The sequence below is a fragment of the Triticum urartu genome, chromosome 5A (assembly GCF_056163025.1).
Source record: "Triticum urartu cultivar PI428250 chromosome 5A, HENAU_Tu73, whole genome shotgun sequence".
In the NCBI taxonomy this organism is placed as follows: Eukaryota; Viridiplantae; Streptophyta; class Magnoliopsida; order Poales; family Poaceae; genus Triticum; species Triticum urartu.
Genome location: NC_141877.1, coordinates 549,091,363 through 549,110,606, shown reverse-complemented (window position 1 = coordinate 549,110,606; position 19,244 = coordinate 549,091,363). Strand labels below are relative to the sequence as shown.

Genomic DNA, 19,244 nt, shown 5'->3' with positions numbered 1-19,244 from the left:
TTTTTAAAATCCCGTGGGGGGCCGCGACTGGGGGGCATCACGCCGCCAGTGCGTGGTTTAGCACCGGTGTGCCCTCAGGGGATGATTTTTTGCCCCTCCTAAGGCCAACGGCAGGAGATGCTCCTGGATTCCTTTCAAGAGAAAAAGAAAAAGGAAAGAAAATACAAAGTAGAAAACAAGTAGTAGTAAAAGAAAAAGGAAAGAAAATACAAAGTAGAAAACAAGTAGTAGTGCGTTCCACGTGCTGCCAATCATTCAGAGGAAGAATAGTCTTTTCCTTTCTTGAGCTACACTGGAAGAAGCGTTGATTAGCACTCTAGAGCTCAATCAATCCCCAGCCGCCACCTTCCATCCCCATCTCCGGCGAGGTCTCCCGCTCATCCATCCATCCCCGCCTCCGGCCGGCCGGCCAGCGATTCTCATCCGTCCCCATCTCAATCGCCATATGTGGTGCCCGATTTGCGGACAAGCAGTGGCGAGAGGGCAGAGGCAAGGGGAACTGTTCTGTTCGCCGTTGCAAGAGGGACGGGGAGCCGGCCGGGCGGCGCAGCGACACCACGTCCACGCTCGTCTCCACGAGGTACTGAATCCATTTTCTCTTCTGCAAACTGAACCCGTTTCTTCCATTGCTGCTGCTCTGCTCTGCATAGTTCGATGCCACGTGCTTAGGAGCAGCAATGAGATGTTGTTCTGTAGACTAAAATGAAGCAGGTGATGGAACATTCATGTGCATATCTTGAACATTCACGCCAAGCTAACGCATGAAAGCTGGGAAGAGTAGATTTGTGAACGCAGCAATGCAAAAGAGATGAATAGCAAGAAACAGAGGAAGTTGGCCATGAATCAAGTTTGGTGTCCTGTCATTGTCTTATCCACTTTTTTTTCTTTGAAGAGGACTTATCGACTTAGTATTTTATACACTGACATAGCTATTGGTTTGGTCCATCAAATTAATCAAGTAAACCATTTTGGTTGTGCCATAATCAGCACACATTAGTTTTGGAAAGCTTGAAGGCTGGGAAGAGTAGATTTGTCAGATCAGTTTGATGTTGCCCTTTGGATGTCTAATTGTATTACTGATACTACTGTTGTTTAACACAGCTTTTTTTCAAGGAAGATCATGAATAGATGTATACTCGCAGGGCAGGTAGCGTGGTCAAGCTGCCTGCAGTGAATGTATTGAATGAACTACAAAATCTGTAAATCATGCATTTCTAATCCCTACCTAGTTGAAGGTGACGCAATAAAATGTACAAGCACAAGTTGTAGGAATTGCACCTAATGGATCATATCGTGGATGACTGTCCAGCAGCTGACTGTCCAGTAGTTTTCTCTTGTGCTTAGTTCTGCACTCAGCTTTATAAGTATATTTATTTACCATAATGTTGGCCTATTATGAAATGTAGGAGACTAGTTACTGAAGTCCCTCTGTTGGATCAAAGTCTCCCTCTGCAGTTAGTCTATCCTGTGGTTACTGAGTAATTGGAAAGCTGGATCTAGTGGTGCTCTGCTATAAAATCGCTAATGGGTTGCCGAGATACTGCAGCACTAAATGACCTTGAGCTCATGCTACTAGATGAAACGGCTGACCCAAAGGCCTTACCACTATCACTTCTGAAAGACATCACAAACGATTTCTCTAACGATCGACAAATCGGTAGGGGTGGCTTTGCATTGGTATATCAGGTAACACAACTTTGAAATGCCTAGTTGATTTGTGAACTCACATGGTGCTGAAAAGGCATGCTTCTATCGCAGGGAGTACTTGAGAGTGGTACAGTCGCTGTGAAGAGATTGAGCGATATGTGTATGGATGAGAAGAAATTCCATGGAGAGGTTCAATGTTTGATGAAGGCAAGGCACAAAAACATAGTACGGTTTTTGGGATATTGTGCTGACACACAAGGGAATATGTTGAGCTACAACGGAAAATTAGTCATGGCAGATGTACGGCAAAGATTGCTTTGCTTCGAATACATGTCCAAAGGGAGTCTACGTGATTATATTAGTGGTAGGGACATGATTTTCTACACTATATTATTATTTTGGTCAAGTATCCCCAACATATGTTATAAATCATGTACCATGCCATGTACTACCTACCATTGAAATATTAAAAAACCCAAGTGTCTTGAATTCTAAACTCACTTTCTCATGACCCCATATAGATGAGTCTTGCGGACTTGAATGGAGAAAGCGCTACCAAATTATCAACGGAATTTGCCAAGGTTTAAATTATCTCCATGAGAATCGTATTGTTCACTTAGATCTGAAACCAGAAAATGTACTCCTAGATGACAATATGGTACCAAAGATTACTGACTTTGGTCTCTCAAGGTATTTTGAGGAAAGGCAAACTAGCCAATCTATTACTTCAAATATTTCTGGTACACTGTAAGTTGTCTAAGTCTCTTCTAGTCTCATTTTTCTTTTGTCCTGAATGAATATATTTCATCCACCTTTTCTTTATGATGCAGGGGATATATTGCACCAGAACTCTACGATGGGGAAAAAATCACAATCCAGTCAGATATATATAGTCTTGGTATTATAATCATAGAGATACTAACAGGAAGAAAAGGGTGTCCCGACGTTGAAGTTGTAAGAATAGCTATTCCCGATATTTAATTAGAAAAGATTACTGTTAGTCACTTAGCTATTCTCATATGTAGACACGGAATTCACAGTAAACCAATAACTAAGCCAAAAAAATACGGTTACTCTCCACTTTCAATGTAGAACAAGACAACCTTAACCACTAAAGTGTAGCCCCTCACATGTACATATTAATTCGCAACGAAATGTGCACCCAAGGATTCATTTTATCTCTAGGCTAGTTTTGTGAATATAGTTTAAGGGTTGAAAACTGTCATTCTTCTTTGGACATTATCTACTAGTATTAGTGATAACACAGTTAGTAATCAGGTAAAAAAAACACAGTTAGTAATGTAAGAAATTATAGAAAAAAATTAGAACAACACTTCTTGGAGCACATATCAAACCAGGTATAAATGTGTTTTACCGAAAAAGGCTTTCGCCCCGCTTTATATATAAAGCAAAGGTATAAATGTGTTTTAAGGTAAAAATAACAATGAGCTTAGCCATATAAATGATTAATGGAGACAAACGTACACAATAACCAAGTATTTTTTACTGTACAAAATCAGATCTGTCTTTGGAGAAACCATTCACTTAAAGAACTATATGGAAAAACTGGACTAAAATAAAGGCAAAGAAGTACATATGCATCTTGATTATTACTTACATGAAGTACTTCACCTTATATTACCATTTTTTGTTATTGACCATGAAAGTGCAATTTAAATGCTGATAGATGTGACTAGAAACCATTGGTCCAAACTTCACTTTTTGAAGGACTTTTGTCATTAGTTGATGGTTGAATATTGCAGGTACTTGAGAGATGGTGTGAAAGGTTGGGAAAATCACTAGAAGACACACATGTGGAACAAGTACGAGTTTGCACTGAAATAGGGATAGAGTGCAGTGACTTCAATCCAGCAAAGAGGCCTGTTAGTACACACAAGATAATCGAAAGGCTCAAGGAAACAGAAACTACAGATGAGGTGAGGTATTTTAATACAAAAAGGTCTAACAGCTCCCGGGTGCCTAGGCACCCTCTTTGAACAGTAAATTCAAAAAAAATCTGAAACTTTGTGACATCAAAGATGGTCAAACTTTGTAGGTTCTTGCAAGTTTTCATGCCAAAATATCATGTACAGAAAGGTGTACAAACGAGTTTTCAGATTTCAGTGCTAAAAGTGCTCAAAACTTCAAACACTGAAATCTTTTTCGCATGTAGAGCTCCTCTAAAGGTTTTCTGGCATGAAATTTTCCAAGCACCTACAAAATTTAATCATCTTTGATGTTGCAAAGTTTCAGTTCATGTAGAGCTCCTCTAAAGGTTTTCTGTTCATATAGGGTGCCTAGGCACCCGGGAGCTGAAAAGGCACTCTCATTTTAAAATAGAATCGGCTGCCTGAATATGGTGTGTGAGGTGAAGTGGACATGGTTGTTGGTACATGTTATTATGCGTCCAAATTTTGGTGGAGCTGTGATACTATGCAACATCTAAACACAATGACAGCTTAGGATTTATTTATATCATTGACAGGAGATGCATCCATGCATCTTACCACAAAATCAGAAATTAAATTGTTAAGAACAAAGGGAAATGGGGAAATGTACAGTGATTAGTTTATAGAGTTACTAATTATAATATAGTTTGTCAATTTAGATATTGTTCACATCGAGCAAAATGAAACATTACTGACTTTTTGTTTCATCATAGTTTTAGTTCCCCTTTTGTCCTATTTTAGCCAAAAAGAATTGTCTTTGAAATTCAGCAACAATTCTGATGATGTAAAGTTTTAGTTAAATTCTTTGCTAATCTTGTTGCATGTTTCAACATCTAACACAAATGTGTAGTGGACAAAATTCTAGTGATAGTATATTAAATTATTGATTTGCTTGATGGGATATTTCAACAATTATATCCTTGTAAATATGCTTATATGATGAACCTGAGAACAATAGCTAGGGTAAGAATAGCTTAGGGCTCTAGGTCAAATTAAATATCGCCTCCATTGTTCTGAGGGACAAGTGCAATATCGTTGTTCTAGGAAACTCACTGAACTGCATGTATATTTAAAACTGATCAGGTAAGTTAGATGTCCCGCAATTAATTCAATAAAAAAGGACTTCAGTTAGAAATTCACCATGACATTAACAGCACAGGCTCTTCTTTTGCAGGTATCCAGTGTCTTATCCAGCACTGTACCCACCAAGCTATTTGTCCATCCGCATCTCCTCTGCTTTCCCTGCGTACCGAACAAGCTGATCCCAAGTTCGCTGAACCTTAGAAACTTCACAGATGAACATTTTGCATTTAGGCTTGTGGAATCCTATGCAGAAGAAACTGAGCGACGCTTTGCCAAATTGCCACTGTACGGAGTCGTGTCGCCGAGGTCAACACACACTCTTAGTTTGACACTCCAGGAACGGGACGAAAAATCCATTCATTTGGTCCTAGAGAGCAGTACATTTAAGGATGCACATATGCCAATGTACTGTAGCGAATTTAGAGGGGACAAATTTTTAGAAGAAACCAAAGAGAAAGGTAATATGGTGCAGCAAGTGATAGTGAAAGCTGTTGCTACTACTGCACAGCGAGAGATAACGTCTGAGGTGAGTTCGTCTTTGACAGAAAAGTCCCAGTACGTACATTGGCCAGCATACACCCCTTGCTAAATCAATACAATGGCATATGCCTTAGTTTACCAGCATTTATTAAACATATCCTTTAATCTTTTTGGGGGCAAATATTGGCCAGTATAACTTTCTTGCTAAGTTTTGTCATTTTTGTCTTTTCTATTCACTTGCATGATCGATATGGTCATGATCGCATTCCACTGGCCATCATTTGGCAGCTAATCCCAAATAAAACGAAGGTATGCATCTGTTTTGCACATCTCTCTGATTTGTATATTTATATTGTCCTAGACATTGCCATAACCTCATATTTAACAAACTTACTACTTTGCTTGCATGCTTTCTAGACATATATTTTATAAACACAACTTTGAGGTTGTCCCTGAATATTAATCACGGAATTGTTCAATCAGATATTATTCAAGAAGAGCCCATTCACGTCTCTGGACTGCCAAGATGTTAACCTAACCAAGCAATGGTGGGTCTATTATTTATTGAAAAACTATGTTACGCGAGTGGTCTTTTTACTACATCTTCGTTTTTGGATATTATTAAATGAAAATCTGTGTCACGCAACACGGATTATATATTATATTTTTCGTTGCCAAATATTCTTGAATACCAAATTAACAAATACATATAATTGGGATGAAAAAACTATACATAATTTAGGTAATCGACAAAAAATGTTTCTTTTTGAGAAGGATAAATAATAAAAAGGATTGAGAGTTGAACTCAAGACCTCCCGCTTACTAAACGGGTGCTCTAACCAACTGAGCTATGAAAGCTTCTCGTGCTATGCATATATAAGGGATGTTACTTGTGGGTGTCTTCTGATTTCATTCGAGTGTTGCAGGATAATAACAGGCCATACACGGGGATATGTTTGCATTTGGGACGGTCAAACACAGGCAAGTGATACGTACTTACAGTGCAAAAATATAAGGACTAAAAGCACTATATTTCTTATCAACAGACTTATGCTACATCTATACTAAAGTACCATATGTAGGGCTAATGACAATACATACCATGTAAGGCTATTACCCAATTTGGGGGCTCAAATTGTCTACATCAGCAGTGTCGTCGGAGTAGTGAATTCACTTTGGCTTTAGGATTCCCCGAAACAAATAAATCTAATAATACAGAAACATACTACGTAAGATCGTGATTACCGAATCAATAACAACTGCTGCGTTACATAGGGAACTCGCATCAAGGTCATCGGGATTCAACTGCACCATCCCCATCCCAAATCTCATAATACCCACATAGGTTTTTCTTCTGCATTGACTAACAAAGTACTTTGCCTTTGCTCGCAGAGGAAAGTAGATTCGTTTAAAGTCTCCACCGACAAAGGCATGCAATTTGAGTTCTATTTTTTTAATTCTTTCTTGTTAAGTTCTTCAGCCGCGCCATATATACTGTATTACAAATAAAAAGATGATGACTCTGTCTGCAGTTGTTTTGGTTAAATTTATCGTACGAAAACAATGGTTTGTGGCTGGAGCCGAAGATGGCTTTATTCACATCTACAATTACGAAACTAAACGGCAGCAAGTCCCAAGTTTCACAGCTCATGCTGGAAAAATGACATCACTGGCCGTTCATCCAAGCAAACCGTACTTGATGTCATGGAGTTCTGATGAAATGAAGCTTTGGGATTGGGACAAAGCCTGGGAGTGCACACAAACATTCAAGTGCAAACACTTGGGTTATATTTGCCAAGTCATGTTTGACCCAAAAAACACCAACAGTTTTGTCACTGCCTCAGCCAATCACATGATAGATGTATGAGTTTCCTATTTTATTTCAACTAAAGTTTGACATTACATAAATATGTGTTTTTACTAGACCTTCATTGCGAAATCCAATGTTTGGTCCAGGTTTGGGATTTTGATTCTCCTCAATGTAAATACACACTCTCTGGGCACTGGGACAGAGTTAACTGCCTTGATTTCTTCACACATGACAATCAGCAGTATTTGATTACTGGCTCTAGTGATTGTAGCGCGAAGGTTTGCCATTTCTATTGATTTTTTTGCTAATACAGTATGCGTATAACATTTCTTATGATCCACCCTTTGTTTTGGCAAATCAGATATGGGACATGCACAGCAATATGTGTACTCATACACTACACGCTTCCATGTCTCCGGTTATGTCTGTCATGTTTCATCCCAATCTTCAGGTTCTAATTACAGGTTTAGAAGATGGCACTGTTTATTTGTGGAGTTCAACTAATTTCAGGTAATTGGTTCTTGTGCAACATGTGCACATGTTTTTAATTGCTGTTATTTTCATGGATTGCAGTACTAAATTTCTACAATCCCAGGCTTGAGAGGATCATTAACCCTCCTGTAATTGAACCCCCTGCTTGGGGTTTTGGATGGATATACAATATTTTTAGCAGCCCCGTAAGTGAACATGTTTGGGGTCTCGCATGTTCGATGAAGTCAAAAGGGTAATGAATACTTTTCCGGCTATTATTCTTATTATTACCGTCATGGAGAAATGCTTAGAAAGATTATTTGTTTTGGAGCGTTTACTGTGTATATTTTTAAAAGAGTGTAAAATGGACATACAAATGTTATCCTCCACAAATGTGAGTGTTAATTCCGATAAATACTAGGAAAATTCGGGTGCACAACAGCACGACTCGGTGAGGGAACAAGCTGTCTTTAATTCATTTGCTTATACTCAGCTTGCCATGTTGATCTTTGGTATTGTATATCTACATGGTTCCAAAAAAAAATTAGAACCATCCTCACTCTCAGCATTAAACCATGAGCCTATCCCTTGACCTTTTTTATATTTTTCCTGCTTCTTATATTATTTTCACTTCCTAATTCCATTATGATAAACTTGGGAAACATGGCAACTTTATCTGTTAGGTTTGTGTTTGGAAGAGGAGAGACGGTAGCAATGGTGGATGTCGGCAATGTAAATAATCAGGAAGAATCAAGTCATCACAGTGTACCACAGATAAGAGCTGACAAATCTACTCAGGTGAGCACATTAATGAAACAGACAATGTCATCTCTATATGCTTCATTTTAATCTGGAAACACTTAATAGCACATAGTTTTTATCCAACTTGTTTTGTCAATAAATTCTTTAAAAAATGCTGATCTGTCATTGATTCGTTAACCACATAAATAAATTATTCTTGTCCAGTTGATCGACAACAGTGGGCTACTTGAAGTGCACCCGTCTGACCTCCGCTTCCCCTTGCAACCACACAAGTCAACCACGTGCTCACTGGACCTAACAAACCACACATATGAGCGCGTGGCATTTAGGCTTGTACAGAAGAATAAGAGCCACTCGTTCGGGGAAGAAGAAGATTCACTTTTATCAAATGTGCCGATTTATGGATTTATAGCTTCCAGGTCCACGTACACTCTAGTCGTGACAACAAAAGAGTGGCCAGATCAAGGAGATGACACAAGCTTGGATCTGCTTCTGCAGAGCAGTATATCGGGGGACAAGTTCATCGTCCCATTCGAAAACGAGACTGAGTGTGTTGATCTATTTGAGGAATTAAAAGAGATGGGGAATGTGGTGCATGAATTGACACTGAAAGCTGTTTTTTATGCACAAGAAGAGGTGACACGCGAGGTTAGTTCCCAGATGTTCTTTTCCTAACATGTACGTTTCGAAACAAAGTGGTTGGGCCAAAAGAATAAAGTAAGACAGTCTTGCCTATCCAATGCAATCAGTTTGTCATTGGTTTTACATGGAACTACATACGATGTATGATCAGATCATATCAGCCACGAAGAAAGTTGATGCACTTGGATTCGGCAATAGGCTGGTGTGCCTAGATGCACATCCAACAGAGACATGGTGAGTGCATATATACCACATAACACAATCTGGGCATTGAAATAATCTTTTGATCAGGTGAATTTGTTACCGTACGATAAATTTCTTATGGCCTTGCAGGATCTTAACATGCAAGTTTTTTGGAGATGTTCACATGTGGGATCTTGTCTCTCAGGCAAGTTCTGTTGGTATAGTTACTAGCATGTGCTTCTATTTATATTTGACCATGGCCGTCATTTATGACCGTCTTTTTCTCCTTGTATATGTGTATCTTTTCTTTCCTCCTGAAAGTGAACATGAAAATGTGTGTAGGCCTGTTTTGGATTGCGTCGGACTAACACAATCGTTTGTATTGTATTGTACATGTATCGACAGGAAAAGAAGGCCCTCTATTCTTTTCATGTCTACCAGAATGGAACAAGAGGCATGTTTCCAGCTTACTTACTCCTCTGTTAACCATATTTTTTTCTTCATGCACTGCCATGGTAATAGTGGCACATTAATCAAATTTCAGGGCTATCAGCGACAGTTAGATTCCTTAAATTTATCGCACGGAAGCAATGGTTTCTGGCTGGTGCAGACGATGGCTTCATCCATGTGTGCACCTACGGAACAGAGATAGTACAACAGATCACGAGTTTCAGAGCTGGTTCTTCCAGTGTCACAGCAATGACCATCCATCCAACCCAGCCATATGTGCTGTCCTCAGCTTATGAAAGCCCGATTAGGCTTTGGAACTGGGAAGAGGGCTGGCAGTGCACACGAACTTTCGACGATGAACACTCTGGAACTGTCCGACAGATCACCTTCAACCCAAAGGATGCCAACTGTTTTGCTAGCGCGTCCGAAGATCAGACAGTAAAGGCATGCTTCCTTTTCCTTTGCACTAACCAAAACATAATACGCAATGAAACACTAGTTTTAATATTAGGCCTTGATTGCGAACTTGATATTATGCACGCTTGGTGTCCAGGTTTGGAACCTTGACTCCCCAAAATCTAGCTACACTCTGTTTGGGCATTTGGCTCAAGTGAACTGCCTTGATTTCTTCGCACATGCTGATCAACAGTATCTGATTTCTGGCTCAGATGACTTGACCGCCAGGGTATGATACTTGCATTCTAAAAGATGTATTCTGTTTTATATATCTGATATGCATAACATTGCTGCTTGATTTTGTCAATTCAGATATGGGACCTAGAGAACAGGGTGTGTGTCTATACAATAAGAGCTCTCATGGCTCCGGTTCTTTCAGTTCTATGTCTTCTTCCTGATCATCCATATCTAACTATAGGCTTAAAAGATGGCACTCTTCATTTGTTCAGCTCCGCTAATTTTAGGTAACTTAGCACCAAAGTTCATGCCATCGTTGTTGCTCTAGTAGTTACCGTTTGCTTCTCCTTTCTCTTTTAAGTGACCGCTTCATATTCTCCAGGCTTGTGAGGATCATTGACTTAGGCTGTAGCAAAGTTCGCAGTGTCAATCTGATGGGATCAGTAAGGTAACAATTCACCTGCCATTCTCTTCATCTTCTTCAATCTTGTTGTCTGCCTTGGACTTGGAGTATTGCTATCATGCTTTACTTTTCTGAAAATTAACATATGTGTATGCCTTTGCTTGAATGTAAATATATAGAGTTTGTTCAGCATGCTCCAAACTTTATATCTGTTCGGCCGTGCATATCACATTTATAGCATTAGTTATCATTACCTATGATGCGAAAACATGCGAGTAAGACCCTAATTTTAATGATAGGGTTGTGATTGAACAAGAGGGGGCAGTGTCAATCATGGATATAGACCCTGAACAACAAGGTGGGATTATCAGTGAAGTGGGGGCTAACATGTTTGATGCAGTGGGATTGGATGTTGCTTCGGAAGCACAACTAGACATCTTCCAAGAACACAAAGAGGATTTGTCAGGTGCAGTGTCAGGGACAGGAAATACGAATTCCACACAGGCGTCCGAGGTGAGCACCTATCTTAGTTTTCTAAAGAAAGGCCATTTCGCCAAATGTTACTGTATTCCAGTATATCAGACTTCTTTCTTGGTTGCACGAATTCTTGCCTTTACTGTCATTGTTTATCTGTTTTCCACTCTGCTTGTTCATTACAGTGCCAAACTTAATTACGTTGTAACGCACAACTGATATGTCTATTTTTCTGTAGGAACGTGATGGGATATAACAATAGATTAGTGCTTACAGAATTTCGCCCACAGAGAAAAGCAATTAGAAAGTGATTACACCAGCATGAGTAACAGAATGAAAGCTAAATCTATTTGTGCGAAAACAGATGGACGAAGAGCAGAAAATAAAAACTGTGGGTGGATGTTGGAGAATCCTCTCCACTGATTTTTTGTTGTTGTGAAACTGAGTCTCTGCACTGATATATACATTGCATATATTGCTTGGTAAAATTTTGGACAGATGGAGAACTTGTGTGCTTTTCATCAATTTCTTACAAGAATAAGAAATTACAGGCAAGACACTGAAACCGCAGTTTTGTCTAGTGGACACGTGCTTATGCCAACTCAAGCTCTATCTATGTTGTGAAATTTGGTTGGCAAGGTCGTTTGCTTACTACTACTTCTGTAAACAAATACTTAGTGACCTAAAATGTCTTATATTTGTTTACAGAGGGAGTACTAATGTTTGCATTGCTTTATGATAGACACAAACATTACATGCATCACTACATGGAACAACTCACCATTCTAGCAAATGACGAGTAGCTAAACTGTGGTCACCGCTGAAAATAGATACCGGCAAGAACTCAGCTTAGCTGGCCCAGCAGGGCTGATGGCATTCAAGCAAAGGCATACACAAGTGGGAATTTCCATTATAGAACTTGGCTTGTATATTCCGATGATGGGCTTCCTCAAATGCCTGAGGTCTTCATGAGCAAGCAAGTTGGATGCACACCCACTTAGTTTCAGTTTGAGCTTTCATACACTTATAGCTCTAGTGCATCCGTTGCATGGCAATCCCTACTCATATGTTAATTTTCATCATTTATCGTAGTCACACGGCAAGGGCATGTTTAGTTTCCCTGCACACTTGTGACAAAAGTTAACTAGCAACTAAGACTATGACAAGTGGGGTATGTGATTAATGAAATGTGGCAAGCTACAACTGTGGCTACAACCAAACGCTTGCCACAATTATGGCAGAAAAGTGTGGCCAACTATGGATGCCAACCAGACATGCCCTAAATAATTCAACGATAGTTTGTTGCACTATATATTGAAGTTCATTGTTGCAGCTTCACAAAATCAAATAGCCTCCATAGTAGAATGCTGAAAACTGTAACAAAAAAAAATCCATCTCTCATACCACTCTTATGGCTGGTTGGATGCAGAAGCTTGGTTTTAGTTAGCTTCATGTACAGGAGGATAGTGAGTGGCATTGATTTTGTAGAAATGTGATGCATTGGAAACATGAGTTCAAGTCAAAACAGACTAACTTGAGTTCAACTTAAAAACATGATGAGAATTTCCAGCCATTTATCTCGGGAACTCAAAGATGGATAAGCTAAAGCAGTGTGAATATCTACAAGATGATCATGTCCGGGAAGAATGTCATCCCGAGTAAAATATTGTGATTGTCATGCAAGAACAAATTTTGGTTTGTACAAGAATTGCACCGTGTGTCCCAAATTTGTCTTACTGAAGGAATGTATTCCAAAACGGTTTCTTACATAAGACTTTTTTCAGTGCAAGGATTGAGACTTTTTCTTTTATTGATTCTTACACTTTTTACACTAAAAACTAATCTTGTGCGACTGATAAGATTGTCCAAAATCAAATAACTTCTCCACACTGAATAATTAGCTACATGGTGTAATATAATCGACTCATATGACAGCTAAAAATATGTGTGTACGTGAAGTAGCCTGACAATTTCACAAACGTCCTCTTAGCAGGAATGCATGTGTAAATGTGTACTGCAGCACTATGACAGTCTTTAATAGTAAGTAGATACATTCAAGTTTAAACAATAAAGAATCCAACTTCCATGGTGAAGATTGTTTCGGATACCAATTTCAATGCTAGTTCTCTAGTGAGATATTGCAAATTCACTTCAAGAGAATCAAATTACAAACATATTTGATGTCACTGGGATTGTAGAGTTACTATCTTCTGTCATGGTGTTTCTTTGAAAATAAGCGCAAGTTCACAGTTTGTCGACGCCATTCGTTTATTGGGACCTAATTCAAGATGAATATTGAGTACTTAGTAAGCCGAGGGGTAAAAACGAGGAACACAAGCTGAAGTAATATGGTCAATACTGAAATGCTTACAGCTGGAAATCCGCCATAGTCACCGGGCTCCTGAATGTCCTTTGTCGCTAAACTATTTGCAGCGAGTCTAACCTGCAATTAGACCAAGGAAAATAAATTAACGAGGGTGGTGGAAAAAATTGTGGGCAATCAAATATAATGTTGTCATCTAGGTCTTGGTCAAATGTTTGGACCAGTGTTATCTGGATGCTTGCCATGACTACCAACAGGAAAGAAATGCATGTTTTGCCTGAACATTTGTTTGCTATCACCACTGGATATGAACATGAAGTCGTACATGGATTTGCTATATCACGGTCAGTTGCTCAACAAGAAGAGAAAAGGTAGACATGTTCTCCCTGCAACCTGCATTACTTGTGAAGCGCTATCGGGCACTAGAGTACGCTGAGCAATGCAGATAGGTTGTAGCACACGACAACACAGAGTTGCATGGAAATTACAAACATTGTGGAGTAAAAATAAAGCAAGGTCAAAAGATCAGAGCTGAGAAAACAGCACCTTTGAAGCAATGGAGACATGATCCCGGATGGCCACCCTACCACCTAATACTACGTAGTCACCCAACCTGTGTGTACAGAATAGGACAAATCTCAAAAGACACACATGACGAATTATATGACACAACTAAAAGGAATGAACACTTCATCCATGAGATGAAGGTATACGCACGTTGCAGAACCTGCGATCCCTACTTGTCCACAAATCATGCAGCACTTTCCTATCACCACATTGTGACCTATCTGCAAGAGGAATGTCAATTCACAAAAAAGGAGAGAAGAGCCTGAATCTGATAAATAAAGCAAGGGAGAGAATACCTGAACCAGATTATCAATCTTGGTGTCATCTCCAATCATTGTGTCTCTCCAACTGCAGTTAACAAATATTGATCGAAGTTGTCAGCAAGAATCAGCTGCAGTCAAATGTATAATGATGGGTACATAGTTCGTTAGATATATTCAGATCAATTATGGACTAGCCAACAGAGGCCTTTAAGCCAAGCTAAGCATTCTCTGGACATTACCACGCTGACTCTGCGAGCTTTGAACTACCGAACATTGACAAATTTAGAAAGGAATAGAAAGGTGACAAGTTACCTGCCTCTGTCAATGCATGTATTTGCACCAATTTCCACATTGTCTCCAATTCTTGCATAAAGCTCCTAACAAATACAAAGTTTTTTTTTTCTATGAGGGCTTCTATTTTGATTTGATATGCATAAAAAATGTCAAATTACGAAATACAGTCAGTCGGTCAGTAGGTGCTACTTAGCGAAAGATAGTATTTCTTCCATGTCACATTGTAACAGTATTGAACATTTGTTTTAACATATGTTAACAGAGAATTTCTTCACCACTCAACCCAATAATTATGTCACAACCGTTCAACCTTAGTAATACTGAGTAGTTATTTATAATCTTCACCAACAGTTCACCATGAATTTAATCTCCAGCGAGTGATAGTGGTGAGGACTAACCTGTGGTTTCTTCTTGACCTGTCCATCCTGGTCCACAAAGAAACCAAAACCTGAAAGAAATACATCAGTAATTGGCACCCACATATCATCAGAAACCCAGTCCTATTGTTTGACAGCTATTTATAAACCAATATTTGCCATTCAGCTACCATAGCAGAAAAAGAAAGGAAATTCAAAAATTTGATAATAAACAGCTCAGAATAAGCTTTGATACCCAAGAGGCTTAATACAACTGGAATGCTGCAATCAGCTCACAAGCTTCCACAGTTAGTATTCCTAGTACACCATATCATGTGCAAGTAATACAACCGGCATGGTGCGATCACGTGCAAGTATCTGAAATAATGTAACATGTTCTTCCCAGTGTTGGAGAACATACAACATATCATGTCCACTGCATGACGTATTTGCGATACTCGGTGAATAAATGCTCACCATCTTGACCGATGCAGGCGCCATTGTGGATAGTGCAGAACTCGCCCACCGAGCAGTTGCTCAAGACAACATTGTACCTGGAACATAATGATACCAAAATCATTTCCATAACCAAACAGAGTTTGCTCTGTTTCAACACTGATGACGCCGGAGAAACACCGTACCCGATCCTGGTGGACTGCCCCACGGACACCGAAGGCCCGACCACGGTCCCAGACCCGACGACGACCTCCTTGCCAATCACAGCGCCGGAGTGCACGACGGCGCCGGCCTCCACCACCGCGGAGGGGTCAACGGACGCCGCCCGGTGCAGAACGCCCCCGCCGTTACGCCACGGCATGAACTCCGCCGCCGTCTCAGCATCTGGTTCAGGCCATTCAGTAAGCCAACAGGGTCATACATACACACCACACATCTCTAGAAGCATTTCTGGGAGAAACTGAACCAAGCGTCTGGATCCGGTGGTCGGTTATTACCGGATGATGAAGCTGCGGGCACGCCGGCCCCGAGGAACCGCGCGAGCCGGCCGGCGCCGCGCGGCGTCCGCAGCAGCAGCGCGGTTCTTGGCAGGATGGCTGCCATCAGTAATCCCCTCTTGCTGTTGAACCTTGCAGAGGTTCTGTGCAAGACCAGGATGGTGAACTTGCAGTGTGGCAGAACGCGAAACCGAGCTCCTACGACCTCGGCGGCAGAGGAGAGGAGGCGGCGGCGGCGGTGGCGGAAAATGCAGCGACGACCGGACGGAGGAGGAGGAGGTGGCGACTGGGCCCGGGCCTTCTCATTCTGACGCGCTCGCATACCTAAGGTCTCTAGAGCCCATGAGCGACCAAGCGGGCCCGCCCATTCCGCTCTCGCAGTGTAACGACTCGGTTCAAAGATAGAGAGCGGTTCCATTTTCTTTTCAATATTCTGTTTTAACTTATTTTTTTCAGGAGTTTTTACATTTGGTCTTTTAAAAAGAAAAACAAAATTCTACCTTGGTCAGCATATTTAATTTCCTGACAACATTTTACGAAAAAAGATGAAGATTTTTTAAAACGTTCTGTGTACATTCCCTTGGAAAAGGCTAACTTTTTTTACAACTTTTGTGAATATTTTATAAAAAGAATCAGAATATTATTTATACCTTTTGATCACTTTCTAAAAACCCAGAAATTAATTGATGATGTGAATTGTTTTAAAAAAAATTGAACATTTTAAAACTGCATCTCATGTCGAGCTCTTCAAAATTAGATCCCATGTTAATAAGTTTTGATGAACTGTTTTTCTCTCAAAAAAAAAGGAAAACAAGAAATACAAAAACCAAAAGAGAAAAAGAGAAAACCAACAACCGAAAAAAAATACCCGAAAAAACCAGCACCCCGAAGCATGGTTGCGGTCACTTATTTTTGAAAGCACAAGCTGTGCTTTTTGAGAAAATTCTTTATTTGACACTGTCTTAAAATCCGATTCCTTATTTGACACTGGAAAAGTTTTTCTTCCCTATTTCACACTAGTCTAAATTTTATTCCCCGTACGACACTTCCGTCCATTTTAAGCCTAAATGGCACCTGAAAAGACGATTTTGCTCCTCATGCGGTATATGTGTGCGCGTTTTGTGTGCTGTTGCGTGTGTGGGTGCACGCACACATGTGTGTTGCCGCTGCATGTGGGTGTGCATGCGTGCCACTGCGTGTGTACGTGCGCGCGTGTGTGTGCTGTTGCGTGCCTATGTGTTGCCTGCGTGTGTGCTGCTGCGTGTGTGTGTTGCGTGTGTGCGCGTGTGCGTGTTGTTGCGTGTGTGTGCGCGCGCGTGTGTGTGTGTGCTGTTGCGTACCTATGTGCTGCCTACGTGTGTGCTGCTGTTGTGTGCGTGTGTGTTGCTGCGTGTGTGTGCACGTGCGCATGTATGTTGTTGTGTGTGTGTGCGTGTGCGTGTGTGTTGGAGCATGTGTATGTGTTGCTGCGTGTGTGCTCCTGCCCTCGCACCGGTGTTGCGTGTGTGCGCTATTGCCCCCCACACACATACCACATGAGGGACAAAAGAGTCTTTTCAGGTGTTATTTAGGCTCAAAATGAACGAAAATGTTATATAGGGAATAAAATTAAGAACTTGTGTCAAATAGAAAAGAATTTTTTTTTCATTGTCAAATAAGAAAGCAGATTTTAAAACAGTATCAAATAAGGAATTTTCTCGTGCTTTTTTCCTTTTTTCGCGCTCACGAAAGCACGGATTGTGCTTCTCGCGAAAGCACATAATATGCTTTTCTTTTTTTCAAAAAAGCACAACTGTGCCTCTTTTCCCTTATAGATGTGCTTCTCTCTGACGAAAGCATAGGGTATGCTTTTCGCACAAGCAAATATGTGATTTCTGTGAAAACACGGCTATGTTTTTAATAGAAGCATAGGCTATGCTTCTTAAGAAGCAAATATGTGCTTCCACGAGAAACACATGGACTGTTTTTTTTTTTCTTGGAACATAGCTGTGCTTCGCCAAACAAAACTATTTTTTTCAAAGAACACAGAGAAAGCTAGGCAAAAGACAAACCCCCAAAAAACCAAAAACACATGCAGAAACGAAAAAAACGTGCTCCCACGGATGCACCAAAGCATGCAACAGGTGGCAGCAACTGGAGCGCCCTGCGCAAGGGGATACCCATCAACTAGTTTTTCTCATCAAGTAGGAATAGCCAACAACCATTCAAAAGAAGGAGATATATCACTAGAGGCTGAATCAAGAACACCCTATTTCACACTGCATGGCGTCCGCGGCCACCATGGGGAGGTGTTCTTCGCAGGATGGCTGCATCCCTACAGTGGTTTTGGGCAAGACCGGCATGGTGAAGTTGCGGCACAGCAGAACGCGAAGGCGAGGTCCTACGATTTCGGTGGCAGAGGAGAGGAGGTGGCTATGGCAGAGAATGTAGCGGCGACAAGGTCGGAGGCAGAGGTACCGATTGGGCCTGGGCCTTCCCATCCTGGCGCCAAGCATAGACTACTTCCCGTTGAGACTGAGAGAGGTCGGAATGGGGCCTCTACAGCCCATGACCACATGTACAAACCACACCATTTTGGTTTATCTCTCGGCCCAACCCTATCTTAAACTGAAAGCATATAAGTTGTTGCCTTCATAATGTCAAACCACGTGGTCTGTGCCTTGCCCTAAAACCAGAACGTGGATTACCAAAGCTTGTTCCTAACTCTCATATATCATGTACAAGTTCTCAAACTTCTCACCCATCAATCAAGCAACCCAGGAGCTTCATTAAGACAAAACAAGGACCATTCATTTTTTGTACTATTTTGAATGAATATAATAGGAACCCATGGCTGCTGCAATATATTCCCCTCCGCTCCATGCCCACGACCCACGGCGTCTTCCAATAGTAATGCGGAATGTGGCTTTACAGGGATTCTAAGAGACTTGGGGTTCTTCTTGTCCAAATTGGCTTGAATCGGAAGGGGTTCCAGCCGACAAATAAGCCTTCCATAGAACCAAGATAGCAGTATTTCTCGGCTTCTCTCTTTAGCAGAAGCAAAGAAAACAGATTTAACAATTCATTTCAGATTCCACTTACTTTCTACTAGGTAACCGGAATTTGCTACTCCAATAAGTAACCACAAACTCCATCTAAATTTTGCATAGCCACACTTGAGTTACACAGATTCCAAATTGTATTCGGGCTGGCTACACTCATGTTTAGATGTATCTCTCCTCCAAAAAATCCGGATTTTGGAATAATGAGATATTCAAATAAATGGTTATTGTGATTTGCCCTATTCTTCCACTACAGTCACCTGTGCTTCTCGTTGGCTATGACTTGGACTCATTACCATCGTTTCTGATCAAATCACCTAGCAAAAGCATAACGAGCTGTTAAGATGATAGAAAAAATATGGACAAAGTCTTGGCTAAAATAGAAATTGAATACAGTTCGATCAGTACGTGCTTCCTCACTTAACATAACTTGAACCAAAAAGAGACATGTGAAAATAAT

The 19,244-nt window shown here is 40.6% G+C and overlaps 2 protein-coding genes across 5 annotated transcripts; one reads left to right on the top strand and one right to left on the bottom strand.

Annotated features, from left to right (window-relative positions):
- Positions 1-251: 251 nt before the first annotated feature.
- Positions 252-11,486, top strand: LOC125510454 (uncharacterized). Of its 3 annotated transcripts, XM_048675632.2 has the most exons (26): positions 252-580; positions 1,407-1,686; positions 1,759-2,011; positions 2,169-2,394; positions 2,478-2,601; positions 3,411-3,584; positions 4,771-5,205; positions 5,448-5,468; positions 5,643-5,707; positions 6,086-6,140; positions 6,552-6,588; positions 6,692-7,020; positions 7,116-7,247; positions 7,331-7,479; positions 7,565-7,693; positions 8,124-8,238; positions 8,407-8,850; positions 8,996-9,078; positions 9,178-9,232; positions 9,433-9,481; positions 9,572-9,921; positions 10,031-10,162; positions 10,246-10,397; positions 10,493-10,558; positions 10,813-11,026; positions 11,226-11,486. In XM_048675632.2, exons 2-26 carry the CDS (start codon positions 1,525-1,527, stop codon positions 11,241-11,243), a joined length of 3,969 nt encoding a protein of 1,322 aa, XP_048531589.2. In that variant the 5' UTR covers positions 252-580; positions 1,407-1,524; the 3' UTR covers positions 11,244-11,486. The 3 variants fall into 3 exon arrangements, with proteins under 3 accessions (XP_048531589.2, XP_048531590.2, XP_048531591.2); XM_048675633.2 differs by lacking the exon at positions 5,448-5,468; XM_048675634.2 differs by lacking the exons at positions 6,552-6,588; positions 6,692-7,020.
- Positions 11,487-12,999: 1,513 nt separating this feature from the next.
- Positions 13,000-16,080, bottom strand: LOC125510455 (putative UDP-3-O-acylglucosamine N-acyltransferase 2, mitochondrial). Of its 2 annotated transcripts, XM_048675636.2 has the most exons (10): positions 15,744-16,080; positions 15,432-15,630; positions 15,268-15,344; positions 14,833-14,882; positions 14,453-14,517; positions 14,174-14,225; positions 14,028-14,098; positions 13,857-13,923; positions 13,359-13,430; positions 13,000-13,265 (listed from the first exon to the last, which is right to left on the bottom strand). In XM_048675636.2, the coding sequence occupies exons 1-10, from the start codon at positions 16,063-16,065 to the stop codon at positions 13,191-13,193; spliced, it is 1,050 nt and encodes a 349-aa protein (XP_048531593.2). In that variant the 5' UTR covers positions 16,066-16,080; the 3' UTR covers positions 13,000-13,190. The 2 variants fall into 2 exon arrangements, with proteins under 2 accessions (XP_048531593.2, XP_048531592.2); XM_048675635.2 differs by having other exon boundaries at positions 14,028-14,225.
- Between the last annotated feature and the right edge of the window lie 3,164 nt (positions 16,081-19,244).